We start from the raw sequence: 14,677 nt of genomic DNA, 5'->3' as shown, positions 1-14,677 counted from the left end.
CACTTTTCAGATAAATCCAATCCAGCGTAGTTACGCTTGTTAATAAGATTAGTACCGAAGAACTGCCGATTGACTAACGTTCTTGCTATACTTGCAGAGATTACGTATCGATTTCAGACGGCACGAGCCGAAGCACGTGCACTATTGCTACAGTGCTTGCTACCATGGTTGGAAAATGTAGAACTTGTAGCCTCGAGCGTTCCGCCAGCGACTCCACTCTCCTACATTATGGTAAATGTTGTTTATTATTGAGAAAACATGTACACTTGCATACCGATATTGTACAGTAAATGAACGCTGTGTTTATACACATTTAATTAGAAGTAATGTACGAAATTTGCCGAACGCCATAAGCTGTAATGCGTTGTTGTTGTGTTCTTGTCTGCTCAACAGTATTATCCGGATGCTGGTACAAGGGGACGCCGTGAAGGATCTGGCTCGACCGAGGCAACGGAAATGATACTGAATAATCTCTTTTACATTACAGCTAAGGTAATAAAAATTAATCTGTTTCTACGGCAGTTTTTTTGTTCGAACAGTGTAAATAATATGAAAATTATATTTTCTTACAAAGAGGTTATTTTTGTGCGCCATTTATTTTTGCTTTCCTTAGTATTGGTTCTAACAGTATCTTTGCTTCGTTATATTCACCTAACGCATACTCTCTTCTTGAACATTTTCACTTAAAGTTTGCCGATTCACACCCGTACATCGAAGAGCTTTGGGGCACCTTGTGCCAGTTTTGGCCCAACAACCTTAAAGTCATACTACGCTACTTGCTCATCATATCCGGCATGGCACCGAACGAGCTGCTAGCCAATGTAAGTATCTGTTGTGTGATGGACTTTTGAACCAGTTTCCGCTGCTACGAATGGTGTGCTGAAGGTTGACAATTCGTACGGGCTTTGATGGAGGCGCCTGGTCCTGCACAATGCTAACGACGATGACGAACGAAATAATGTTGGCCGCAGTGGGATGGAGAGCACACAATTATTCAGCTTGCTTTGCTTCCTTTCTCACCTTTGCTTTATTTCTTGCCAGGCAAAACGGGTTGCATTATATTTGGCCCGTTCATGCACCAACAGGCTGCTGGACGAGCTGATGAGCGAACTGCAAACGGTGGAAACGCTAAACTGTTTAATTGAGCGCACGGAAACACCACCATTTTACCGCCTAACGAGCATGAGAAAAGCCTCCAGCCACTCAGATGGTAAGTCCAGCACAGGGCGTTTAATTAGACGAACTTGGTCGGTTGCCGGTTACCAAAAAAAAAAAAACTTCTCGATAAGATTGACGGTCAGTTCGCTATTGAACGTTTGCCTTGCGGCGGCGTTTCACGGCGCCTTAAGTTAAGAAATGATTGGAGATTTTTCGCCGGAAAAATTAATTTCAATTAAAACTGATAATGGAAAAATGAGGAAAAGAAACACACACACACACACAAATCAAACCAAACTTATCCACTGCTAATTGCCCATCACAGGTCCCGCTTCCGGCAACAATGATCCGAAGGTGCAGGATGTTGACGTAGAAAAAGGAACTATCCATACGAAGCGCCACAGCGGAGAGGACCCAATAAAATCCGGGTAAGACTTTTTCACAGCTTGCAGAAGATAATTCCATTACAACATCAACATTTTTAAAACAATTGTTTGTTTGAGTGGAGTGCATATTGATAACGAATTTGGTTTGCAAAATCGAATTGAGAGTAAGAACTAACCAGCGAATCATTAAATTAAGGGCTTTATTTTGCTTCCCAAACTTTGCTGTTTATCATATATATATTAATATTACTGCACCCACTTGTCTGTTTAACATCACGGTTATGATTATTAATTTTCCATAGAATAGTCGTTAACAATCAGCATCACAATGTTTGGCCCGATGATAGTAGTTACAAAAATGTATAAAGAAATGTTGATTTGGTGCGATAGGAATCGGAGAGTGACGTGCTAATTAAACCTCATTCAGTTTGAACCGTTTACCGTGAATGTTTGAGCTTGATGCGAATGCGATCGGCAGAAAGGAATCTTAATTAACCGTACGTATTGTTTACTTATTGCCGGTACCGTTTTATGTATGGTCATCGGCATGTTGTGCCTCACCGTTGTAGCACGTGCAAATCGGACAGTGCGCTACGCACGTTCGCAAACGCGTACCGGCCGCCCCGTGGCAGCGACAAGATACGGACCGCATCCGGACCGTGCGTGTTGCCGCGCCACGAGGACGTAATGATGATGATGAACGAACCGGAAATGAACCAGGAGGATAATTTCGTGCAAATACGCACCGAACAGCCGACCGCACCCCATCCACTGCCGATGCCGGAGTACGGTGGATACTTTGCGCCGCTGACCGAGTTTTTGCCGGATACGAACATACCCATCAGCGGGTTCCATCGGTGCAATGTGGCTGTCATGTTGCTGACCGACATCGTGGTGGATGGCATACCCGGGCTCGACTGGACGCTGCACGTTCCGCTCATGCTGCACATTTTATTTCTCGGGCTGGATCACACCCGTCGCATTGTGCGGGACCATTGCAAGAAGCTGCTGTTGAACTTGCTGGTAAGTAGCATTCGGTTGTAATGTTAATGCTACCGAAACGGCATTTGCGAGCAAACGGTTTATGTTTATCCCTTCACTAACTTGTTTCGCTTTGTGTGCAGATTGTGCTGGCCGAGCATAACGATCATTTAACGGTAGCGAAGATACTGCTAAACAGTGATACATCCAAGCTGCGGTTAGGTATTGTTGTACCGTCCCTGCCGGTGATTGATCACAATTTTACCGAGCCGGATCAGGAGTTCGATAGCTACCTGTTTGGGTTAAACACCGGCACCGCGCAGCAGTCGATACTTTCGCCCGCGTCGAACCAACCGAACGAGGAAACGCCGACCGTGCCGATGATCGTAACTGAGGAGAATGCACCACCGCAACCGGGACCGACCATGCCGACGGCACACGTCATCAAGAGTTTGATCAAGTTCCTCTCGAACGCGAGCAGCCAACAGCAGCCGCTGTGGAACTACGAGGACATAACGGCGAAAGTTTGGAGCATAAAGTCGGCGGATCAGTTGCAGTGCTTCCTGCGACATATCGTGAAGGCGTTCACGGACAGCTATCCCCACGCACGGATCCCGGAGCGCTGGGCACAGACAGCGCTGCAGCTTGGGCTTAGCTGCTCGTCGCGCCACTACGCCGGGCGCAGTCTGCAAGTGTTCCGCTCGCTTAATGTACCAATCAACTCGCGCATGCTGTCTGACATTCTGTCGCGGCTGATCGAAACCGTCGCCGAGCAGGGTGAAGACATGCAGGGCTACGTAACGGAGCTGCTGCTCACGCTGGAGGCGGCCGTCGACAGTCTCGATTCCGACTTCCGGCCGCTGGATGTGATGAAGGACATCTTCAAAAGTACGCCGAACTTGAACAACAAGGAAGGTGTGGTATCGGGCATGTACAGCGGCAGCAAGCGTTCCGGGGATGGGGGCATTGTTGGTGGATCGCCCGGGCAAAGTTTGCACAATGCGACCAGCGGTGGGCACACGCGCAGCACCAGCTACTCCATCTCGTACTGCTCACGCAAGGCGGCCAACTCGCCGATCGACAAGCAGATCGAGCTGCGCAATCGGAACGCGGCGCTAGAAATTGAACGCAATGCGGCCAAGTTCGGTGCTGGTCAAACGTCACTGTCGCGATCGCGCAGTGCCCAGAGTCTTAAGCTACTCGGCGATACGGCTACGCAGGACGATAAAATGACGATACTGGCGCAGCTGTTTTGGTTAGCCGTGTCACTGCTGGAAAGTGACTATGAGCACGAATTTCTGCTCGCACTAAGATTGCTTACGCGCGTACTACACCGTCTACCGTTGGATAGACCGGACGCGCGGGATAAGGTAGAAAAGTTGCAGCAACAGCTCAAGTGGTCTACGTACCCGGGAGTGCACGCGCTGCTGCTGAAAGGTTGCACGCATTCCGGGACGTATGAAGCATCGATTGCGCTGCTGTCGCAGTTGACGCCCCTACTAAATCTGCCCGTGTGTGATCCAACGCAAAGCTGTGCGTTTCCCATGAATGTGATCGCTCTCCTGCCATACATGCTGCTACACTACGAGGATGCCAACGAGATTTGCATCCGGAGCGCCGAGAACATCGCCCAGGTTGCGTCCGAAATGGGGCTCAAGCTGGAGAATCTCGGCACGGTCATGACGCTGTACAGCAGGAAGACTTTCAGCAAGGAATCATTCCAGTGGACCAAGTGTGTGGTAAAGTATCTGTACGACACGTACGCCCACATGGGTCTGCACATGCTGGCGTTCCTAACGGAGGTGCTGGAGAAGGGTTGGGTGCAGGTGCAACTGCAGGTGCTGAGTGTGATTCACTGCATGCTGCACTACGTGGATCTGTCCGCCATCCCAATACAACCGATCGCAGGCGATATGCTGAGGATAATATCGAAGTATTTGGATGTGAGTACCTTTAATATTCCTATGTACCGTACTGACGATATTGAGTGTTCTGGTAATGTTGTTTGAATTGCTATTTTATGCGCTACTATCTATTCGTTTTCCCTCAGAGCCCCAATTGGAAGGAAGCGTTAAAGATTCTAAAGTTCGTGGTGACACGCAGCTCCAGTCTGCAAGTGGTGCCACAATCGTCCGAGGGTGGTTCGTCCTTTGCTAACCTGCATGGAAGCTTCAGCGATTCGGAGGTATTCTGCAAGAAGGAACTAGCCGGACGAACGATGGAGTTTTCCTTCGATGTATCGCAAACGCCCCTGATAGGACGCAAATTGCTGCTAAAATCCGACAACGAATCAAACGCACCGTCCGGCGCTGGCGGTGCCCTAATCGGTGCGAAAGGTTTCAACGGTTCGAGCAATGTTACCGCGACGGGGACGCATTACGGACACGCGGGTACACCAAACTCACCGCGCCGAAGTGCCAGTCTTTCACCGGCCGATACTGCACCACTGAGCGGATGGAAACGGCCATGGATGTCACAGGTAAGCGGTTGCAATGTGTTGCACATATCCATGAAATGCTTCGTTTAAGCAATCGGACAATTGATTTATTAAATTTTGTCCATTCTTTTCTAGGGACGCGTGCGGGAATGTTTGGTAAATCTGCTAACAACATGCGGACAACGTGTCGGTTTACCCAAGAGCCCTTCGGTGAGTCTATTTGTTTGGATTACAAATAGTTTTCTATTTGACAGCAATAGTTTAAATGATATTAAATTTGATGCTATAAAGGCAATTATTCTGATATAACTAAATGTCGCAACATGAACACTACAGAATGACTGAAAGTAATTTAGAAGGCGGTATTCCTTCAAGAACCAAATGTTGCCCTTGCTTAAATGGCGTTGTTGGTCGTGTAATTTATTATTATTATTTTCTTTTTTATTCATATAACTTTGTCTATCCCTGTAAATTTGATATCGCAAAGGATGATATCATAAGCTCATTGTATTCCAAGGTAATGAACATATTTATTTCCCTACACTCGACGTAAGTGCTTCACGCGTTTTCCTGCAATTCGCTTCAGCTGGACGTTTGTGTGTTTTTTTTTATTCCAAAGCTCATGTGTTATTATGTTTCTTCTGTTTCTTTTTTGTTTCTATCATTGTGTTTTGTTTTTAGAACTATGCCATGTGTGTTCCATGATAATGGGAATATTGGTAATGTTTGAATTGTCCATTAAGTTACTGTACATTTCGTGAGCTATAATTTTGTTTTTCCTTTTAATTGTCTGTAAACGTACATGAGCTTCGCAGTCATATGTAAGCGTATCACAGTAATTAGTCTTTAGGAAGCACATTAACGTTGTAAAGACAAATTGTCTGTGAGTTTAAACCAGATGCTTATGATCTAAATTTATCACAAAGCCCTCTCGCCATCTGCTGTGTACTGCTGTGTTGTGATGGATAATTGCCGCCGATTCATCTGTGAAATAAGTCCCGTGTTCGCCTCAACAATCATTAGCGTGTATCGTCGCTATTTTGCGTCAAATGAACCGTAGCAAATGAGCTTGTCGGGGACAGATACATTTATCAACAAAGTGCTTGAATATCCTCCCATGGTCAAATCAAATGTCCCACCGAAATGCGGGGGGGAGTGTCGATATTCGAGCAAAATATCTCCCGCGACACTGCTTTAAGCACTGGTCGGGACAATGGTCGGGAGTTCCGAAAGAAAAAAACCGTTGCGAAAGTTGGGAAAAACACGTTTTGAAACATTGCTCGCTCGCAATTTGTGTGTTCATTCGCGTTGCTGTTGTGCAATTGAGCTGCTCAAAGACACTGTTGCAACGGCAAAAGGGGGAGGGCAGGCAGCTTAGTTTCCCGGTATTGGGCAATGGTTCTTCAGCAAGCAGTGTGTGTTAGTGTGTTGGATGAAAACTGGTGCTCGACACAATCGGATTTTCCAGCGCGCTGAATTACAGTGTTCTATTGCGCGAAGGAGCGCGAATTGCGAACGCTTCTTTAACGCACACGTGTGGACAATGTTTCCCGCATGGGTAGTACGCGAAGTGCCCACTGTTGGAATGGTTTTGTTGCGTAGTCAAGAGTAACGGGCAAAAATTGTATACACCGTCAACCGTGGACACCCACACGGCGGAGGCCGCGTTTGTTGTTGAGTTGAGTGGAGCAAAAAAAAAAAACGGAACGCACTCAATATTAGTATAAGCTGAGAAAAATTGGCCAACTCTGGTTACAACAGTTCCGCGAAATGGAAAATGGCACGTCTGTAAGGTTAGCAAAGGTGACGGATGATGGGTGAACGCAGAGATGAGTGATGAGGTCGGTTAAAAAAAAACCGCTGGCTCTTCTAGTGGAAATTGGTTATGCAATCGGCGAAAGGCGCTTTCGGTGGCAACGGCTGGATGTTGGGACAGCCTTCAACATAGAAAATTCCTTCATAAAACAGACCCCTTTTTTTAAATGCTAACCAAAATACACCACATAGCATGGGTAGTTGGTGTTGCATTCATTGAAATCGACAGGATTTTTATTCTGCATTTTGTTTTCGTCAAACACTCAACACGGAAGACACTCCCGCAATTATACCGTACAATAGTTTTCCCGCCCCGTGCGTGGGATGGTTTGGTGGCATTTGTGTGTGTGTGTCCCATTAAATATGTCACGTTTCGTGCCGGTCGTTAGCAGCTTGTCTGTCTTACTGTGGTTTTCGCACCCTTTCCTTTTTTTTGGTAACCTCTAGCCTCATTGACATGTCTTTACCCTGCACGTCACAATGCTCACACGAAGACGCTTTTGTTCGGTGCTGCCTTGACAAAAGGCGGCAACAACCGCTCCAAATCCAAATTCCTTTGTTCGCATGAGTTTATTGATTGCTGAAGGTGCTTCGATGCTCCGATAATGGATGGATGGCTCGCGCGTAACCATCGTCGCATTGTTAAGCCGGTGAACGAACGCAGGATGAGTTTGGCGGTGTGTTTGGCACTGTTAACCTCCTGTTTGCCAAAGATTGCTATAAATGTGTTTATAGATATATATATCGCATGCTGCACATTTTGCAGCTGACAGAGGAATTATTTTTTTCTACTTGCTCCAACCGTGTATTGAACCGCGATAACCAACGCGATAAGCTGATTTTGTGGCAGTTTCGATTGGGTTGGCAGGTGACGCAGTGAGGAAAGAGCTGTTGAAGTGCTGTGGCGATTCCGAGCAATCAATGGACACCCCCGCACGGCCATGAGCACAATGTGGGCTGGAAATGCGCAATAATCTGTCAGTGTTCTAAGCTGACCGTATGGAACATTCATCAATGTGGCTTTTCCGCCTCAAAGGCCCGTTCGTTTTGCGTTAATTGAGTGTGGCTGCGTACAGAATAGGGTCGGTTCCGAGCACCGGAACCAGCTAAGGATTGAAACAAGGATAACAAATGGTCGCTCGAAAGTGAAACGCATGGAATTGAAAGTTACAACTGAACTGAAGAAGCTAGAAAAAATAAGTTTTAGAACCGTTTTTTTTTTTGTTGGAAGATTGATTTGACATTGAATTGCTCACTGTTCAAGGGGTACGGGTTTTTGTGCCCGTAGCCAGCAAATAGGGAGATTTATGATCGTGAACTCAACCGACACATTCCATTCCATGTGACATTCATCCACGAGCGACAATTGGGCCGGATCGAAAATAGCATTCTCCATTTTTCTTTACGATTCGGAACCTTACCAAGCGTGAAGCTGGGCTTTAAATGGTACAGCAAATTGAATTTTGCTCACCAGTTCACAGTGGCACATTTGGGGGTTTTTTTTCCCCTCCCCCCGATTTGGCCAATTTCTTGTCACGGTTAGCGTGAAGCTTTAAACTTGCTCCGTTGTAAGTGCTCTTGGCGCTAGTTTGGGTTTGTTTGTGCTAGAGATGGGAAAGTTACATCCTTTCAAGGATGGAAAACCGAGTTGTGGAGTTAGAATGAAGACTCTTTCACTCACTCAAACAAAATTCAACAATTTTAAATAATTGAACGCAGGGGGATGATGATTCACGATGATTTAAAAACGTGAGTTAACTCGGGATTTAACTCTGAACGATGATCTTCAACTCCCGATTTAAATAATGAGTTCACTCTCGAGTGGATTAACTCGAGATTTAACTCTTCACGGCGTCCTTTAACTCACGATTCAAATCATGAGTTAACTCTTGTGTGGATTAACTCGGGATTTAGCTCTTCACGGTGACCTTCAGCCTTGGTGAAATCATGAGCTATTTAACACACGTGCGAGTGATTGTACTATTAAATCTCGGGTTAATATACTCAAGAGTTTACTTATGATTTAAATCATGAGTTGAAGGTCAACGTTAAAGCTTAAGTTAACTCACACAAGAGTTAAATCATGAGTTAAAGGTCTTCATGAAGCGTTAAAGCTGCATTGTTGTGAGTGATTTAATGCTTTGCGAATGAGTTTATTCGCTTGAGAATTATAAATACTGCTCTTGGAGATGTGAGTTAACTCACTCCCCGGGAAAGATTTAAATCATTCATTCATTCTGAATCATTGTACACACATCGTGAGTACTAGTGGGACAATTACTTTTCTCTCTCTCACCAAGTTACAAGGTTCTTGTTTGCGGGAGCGTTACGGTCGTTTTGCCCCACTATTTCTGTCTGCTTGTAGCGTTAGCTCATGGCAAACGAAATGGCCCCACGGGTTACGGTTCAGTGGGTGGAAAATGTAGGAACACGTTTTACAGTTAAAAGAATCACTGCACTAGCCCCGGGGAAGCAAAGCAAAAGTACAATTGGGAAAGAAAAATGAAAGCTGACGGTGTTAGTGTTTCTAGACCCTTTTGTTTGTCTGGGACTGTGATGAGTGTGTTTTTTTTTTGTTCGGTTTGTTTGTCTGCTATCTTTCTCTCTATCTTGTACCTAATCTTCAATCGTCTTAACACCCCTGGAATGGGTTTTAGTGACAACTTGCACAAATTTCGCTAATGTTGTGGAAATGTGGATTAAGCTCCACTTTTTTTTATTGCGATTTTGATTGTGAATAAGCAATGGAGGGGTTTTTTTGTCCCCGTTGGGGTCAAACGTCGGCCAAAGATTGCAGCATCGGAAAAGTTTGTCAGATTTGCAAAATTTATGGGACTGTCAACAACAGCTTGGGTGGTAACGGCGTGCAGCAAACGGGTTCAGCTTTTATGATGAGCGAAAAAGTTTACGAAATGGCATGATAAGAAAAATGCAAGACGCCAACAAGATAGCAGAATTTCGTGCAAAAAAAAAAAACACCCCTGAATGTCTTCCTTATTAATAACGGCCTGAAGTTTTCGGGGTTGAGGAGAGGTTGACGCTAAAATATGGCAAACTGTTAGTGAACACCTATCAAGAATTGGTTTTGCATATTGTGTTTAGCAATCTTGGGTCGCTAGACATACTGTTTCATAGTTTCATTCATAAAGCTATTTTCTGTAGTCGTATTGCACTCACTCGCACAATAAACCTATCGACGGTAGGCTACGTGTTAGACACACACCTTCGATGTATCTCACCCGTCGCTCACCGTACTGCTCATCATTGTTTCTGCGTAGAATGAGTACCCCGAACGTGCTATTAATTACTCTGTTATGTTGTTCCTCACAGGTCATCTTCAGCCAATCGTCCGATCTGCTCGAGCGCCAATCGTCTGCCGCATCCAGCACGGACGAGACGTCCGGTGCCCAGCAGGATTTGAGCGGTGGTTCGAAGCGGGACGACGGTGCACCGGACTTTGGTGTGTTCAAGGACTTTGATTTCCTCGAGTACGAAAGCGAAAGCATCGAGGGCGAATCGACGGATAACTTCAACTGGGGCGTGCGACGCCGCCCACTGTCCGAGGGCGAAAACGAACCACACTCACTGTCCGCCGGTGGCGGTGGTGGTACCAGTGGTGGTGGTGGTGGCGGTAGTGGTGTCGGCAGCGGCAGCGGTTTGCGTACATCACACCCAAACATTGACGAGAGTCTGAGCGAGAAAACGCCGGTCTTCAATCGCCGCAAGCGTCCCAACGCGGACGATTCGTCGGACGAGGAAGTTGAGTCGGAATCGCCGCTGGACGAGGAACCGCGCCCAATCTTCTCGAAGGCGGCCTACCTGAGCGGACCACCGACGAGCCTGAGCCTGCGGGAACGGCGCCATCGGCGGGATTCGGTGTCGCGTAGCGATACGAGCGGTTCGAGCGCAGGCGACCTCGGTGACATCACGCCGTGCAATGCGTCCCCGCATCTGCCGGGCATGCACCCGTTCCGTACCGGGCCGATACGGGACGAAAGTGTCGATGTGTGGCGCCGCAATCTGGTGGCACTGCTCGTGAACCAACCGTCGTCCCACGCGCCCGACCTGCTCAATCAAATGTTCCGCCTGATGAAGGAGCTGACGCTGCGCTCCATTTCGATTTCGAAGGAGTGTATGCGGTATTTCACCGGGTGTGGAGTGCAGCTCGGCCACCGTATTTCGGTGCTGTCCGATCTGCTGGCAACGCGCGGTGATCCACCGAAAATTTGGTACCACCAAAGCCTCGCGACCACACCGCGGCTCTTCGAGAACCTGCGGTACGGTGTGCTGGAGGTGCAGGAGCACCTGGAGACGTTCTTCGACCGTAAGGAAACGGTGCTGGACAGCTTGGACGAGGTAAAGGCGTCCTGCAAGTTGGCCCTCTTCACGTCGGACATTGATTCGGCGAACGAAGGCACCGGTGGTTCCAGCACAGTCGTGTCCCTTTCCACCTCGACCGATCCAGCCACGGCCGAGCTGCTGCTCGATCTGGGCCGTGGACTGTACAAGCTGATGTTCCAGTTGCTGCTTCTGATTGAGTCGGACCATAAAATAGCTATCAGCGTGGTGCAGAACCTGCGCCAGAACGAACAAATGCAGGACCTTTCCAACCTGTACATGTCCGTCCGTGGTGCCCTGCTGCGCTGCATCGACGATGCGGAGATGGAATCACTCGACACATCCACGTCGACCGAGGGTGAAAACACACCAACGCCTTCCCCGGGATTGCCAATGAATAACAGCGAGTTCGAGAACATACTGGTGGAGCTAATCGACAACCAGCGGTAAGCACTCATATTGCCTTTTTTTTTGTAAGCATTTGCCCCGCGTCAACTCTTCCCCATCTAACCGGGATGTCGATATTACTATTATCGGCAATGGGCAATAGAGATGTGTGATATTTATAGTCTGATATTTTCGTTATGGTTTTTGCACTCCTTTATTCACAGGTGGTCGGCAGCGATAAATCACGTTAAACAGCACAAACAAATGTCGAACCATTCTGCATCGAATTACAATCTGCCCGGTGCTGGTGGTGGTGGTGGTGGTGGTGGTACCGTGTTCACCTCAGGCAGCAACACCGGTGTGGTGGCGTGCGGTGGAGGTGACGGCCTGTTCAGCAATCTTGGCACGGAATTTAAAACCATCGATGATTTATCGATCATACTGAATGTTTACGCCCATCGGCTGACGAAGGATAGAAACGGTAAGCTTTAAAGGGACATAGATTATAGGCCAGAATGGAAGAACATCTTGGGTGGAAGCGATAAGCTTCTATGTTTTTTGTGGGTTATTTTGTGGTGGAGAATAATTGTATATGTATAACCAAAATAGGAATACATATCGTTATTCTGTTGTGATCCGGCAACACAAAAATTAGACCTACATTCTGTTATTAGGCCTATTCCATTGTTATTCTATTAACCTTAGGCCGTTACAACAACTTCTCATGAACATTCCGTTGAACTGCTAAATTCCGATTAATTTGCTATCACCATTATGTATTTATGTCTTATGACGCAAGCACTCGAAAGATTTTTTTTTAGAAAAATAGTATAATGTGAAATCTTGCATAGTGTACAACCTCCTTAATGAATTTATTAGTGTTTCATTTTCCTGGTTTTCCCTGCTTGAGGTGGTTTTGCTAGATATGTTTTACTTTTAAATATTTTTCCTCAAATCTTAAAGCTTACATGAAGCTGAAGCTTTTTCTATTTGACACTACCGAATTGATGCAATTACCGTTCAATGAGCGTAATTTCTGTAAATTGTATTTGTCCCCGTGCGCTCTAGCACACATCGTTTACACATTTACTTCCACTATCGACACGCAGCAACTTGAAAGTTAAAATCCAATAAAATGCACCGGTTTGTGCTGGAAATAAAATGTAACGTAATAGATTTTTTCGTTTTTTCCCAGCCGGGTCACCTACATTGTTGAGGGGTTTTTTGAAGACTATTGCAACGTTTCAATAAACCGAACACCCTTGCGGACCCTTGTATGATTTGCTGACCGTGGAAAAGCGACCCATAAAACCCACCCCAAAAACCCAGTGGGGTGAAGTCCACAGCCCTGTTGGAGTATAGTTGAACGTTGTTTTTGTTTCTCGTTCGTTTGGTAGCATTGCTTGTGACACGTTAAATTCCTTTATTAAACGCGAAACAGTTGGGTAAAAGGAGAAAGCATGTACAAAAAAAAGTGTACATTTAACGTATTGCAGCAATGATTTATATGAACCTTTTTTTTTTGGGTACTTTATTACATGTGTTAAAAACGAGGATCACATGAGTAATAAAGTTAGACAAGCAAGTTGTAGTAGGAACTGACTTACCGGTAGTATCGAGAATGTTTTTTTTTTTGTTATCCCAAACACTAAACGATGCTGTAAAAGTCAGGTTAAGGTTACTTCATAAATATAAGCCTTGGGACTTTGCCACTGCTGACGACAGTAATTTATGGCTTCATTTATGAAGCACCAAGAAGGAAAGGATTGTAGAATGACACTTGCGAACCCGTTCTCCAAATCAACCTGTGGTTAGCTAGTTTACATGTGTGCGATATCCGTACCCGTGGGTGCCATGTGAGCTTCCTACTACTATAAGTGTAATGTAGAGTGTTTAATAAATGACGTCAACTTCGGCGTTTGTGCTTTTGCTTCGTTCGCGTGTGTAAACATGTTCCTTTCAGGTGAATGATTTCATTAGAATTTTAATTATACTCACACTGTACACTTCATTAATTTCTGTATTTCGCATAATGTGCATTAATCGTATAAACTATAAAAAAGCACACGATTGGCTCCGTTTGGGTAATGGCATCAGGTGTGGGAATTATTCACATAGCTAATGTGTGGCAGGATAAAGGTGGTATGACAATTAATGCCTTTCATTTCACACCCCAACAGATGTGTTCATTGTGTCCCGGTCCGAGTTTGAGCTCGGTGAAATCTATCAAATTCTGATGGAAAACTTGCTGCACGTTTCGTCCGCGCTGTCCAACATGGAAATCAGCATGAAGGCCAACACCAGTTCCAGCTCCTCGACGGTAACAACGATGACGACAATCCCGGCCGTACATGGCCCACCGGGTGGAAGCGGCAGCGGGCAAGGCAATGGTGCGCAGGGGAACTCAGCAGCGGGCTCGTTAATCAGTACCGCACAAGGCGCTAATCAGCTCATACCAAGGCCACCGCCACCGGTACTGGCCCCGACGAACCCATTCAAAGATACGGTAGACATCATCACGACACTGTAAGGGCGATGGACAAGCCAACGATGTATAGCAACGTTACATTACGCCGTTCACGGTAGAAAGCGCACCGGCTTTACATGCAAATTTGATTCCATCTTGCCGTAACATTCAGCAACGTCGAATCTTTTTGATTATTCGCCATAATTCCAACGTGTCGGAAGTACTGTCGTTCTTCATCCCGGGCCGTCCGTCACGGTCGCAAAGCGAAACCGGTTCAAGGCGTTCGGGTACGGTACGCCCAAAACAGAAATCAATTGATTTATTCGCTTCTTCGTCTTTAGGCGTGATGCTTTTTGCGATAAAATTTAACGAGAATTGTCAGACCCGCACCAATATCCAGTCGCCCGTGTAATGTGATTTTAAGTGCGGATCAAACCCGGAACTGGACAACGAAGTCAAATATTCCGCACCGGATCGTTCCGTTGGCAAAGTGACGCCCAACGGTAACGAACCGAGTTTTGATGCTGTCAAAAAGGTGTTGCGTTTTGCGGGGCCATTTTGGGAGGCAGGGGGATTGCACAGGGTCGGGTTCGAGAATCAGAATTCCATTTTAATAATTTATCCATTCGTATCCATCCATCACACGCCGGATTGCCGCGCTGTCTGTGTTTTAGTATTATTTATTAATTGTGACAATTGACGCCACCG

At 46.2% G+C, this 14,677-nt stretch overlaps 1 protein-coding gene across 1 annotated transcript in view; it reads left to right on the top strand.

Moving 5' to 3' along the window:
* Positions 1 to 14,032, top strand: part of LOC128716270 (protein furry) — a 38,178-nt gene extending 24,146 nt beyond the window's left edge. Inside the window, exons 13-25 of the mRNA XM_053811191.1 lie at positions 98 to 231; positions 394 to 492; positions 690 to 821; positions 1,042 to 1,210; positions 1,484 to 1,586; positions 2,114 to 2,567; positions 2,669 to 4,468; positions 4,576 to 5,004; positions 5,098 to 5,172; positions 5,450 to 5,479; positions 10,108 to 11,561; positions 11,727 to 11,983; positions 13,683 to 14,032. Of these exons, the coding sequence (XP_053667166.1) occupies positions 98 to 231; positions 394 to 492; positions 690 to 821; positions 1,042 to 1,210; positions 1,484 to 1,586; positions 2,114 to 2,567; positions 2,669 to 4,468; positions 4,576 to 5,004; positions 5,098 to 5,172; positions 5,450 to 5,479; positions 10,108 to 11,561; positions 11,727 to 11,983; positions 13,683 to 14,032 (5,486 nt within the window). The remainder of the gene's footprint in view (positions 1 to 97; positions 232 to 393; positions 493 to 689; positions 822 to 1,041; positions 1,211 to 1,483; positions 1,587 to 2,113; positions 2,568 to 2,668; positions 4,469 to 4,575; positions 5,005 to 5,097; positions 5,173 to 5,449; positions 5,480 to 10,107; positions 11,562 to 11,726; positions 11,984 to 13,682) is intronic.
* The last annotated feature ends 645 nt before the right edge of the window (positions 14,033 to 14,677 follow it).

The sequence above is a fragment of the Anopheles marshallii genome, chromosome 3, assembly GCF_943734725.1.
Source record: "Anopheles marshallii chromosome 3, idAnoMarsDA_429_01, whole genome shotgun sequence".
Classification (NCBI taxonomy): Eukaryota; Metazoa; Arthropoda; class Insecta; order Diptera; family Culicidae; genus Anopheles; species Anopheles marshallii.
Note: the sequence above shows the minus strand (reverse complement) of the source record. Positions and strands in the feature narration are given on the sequence as shown.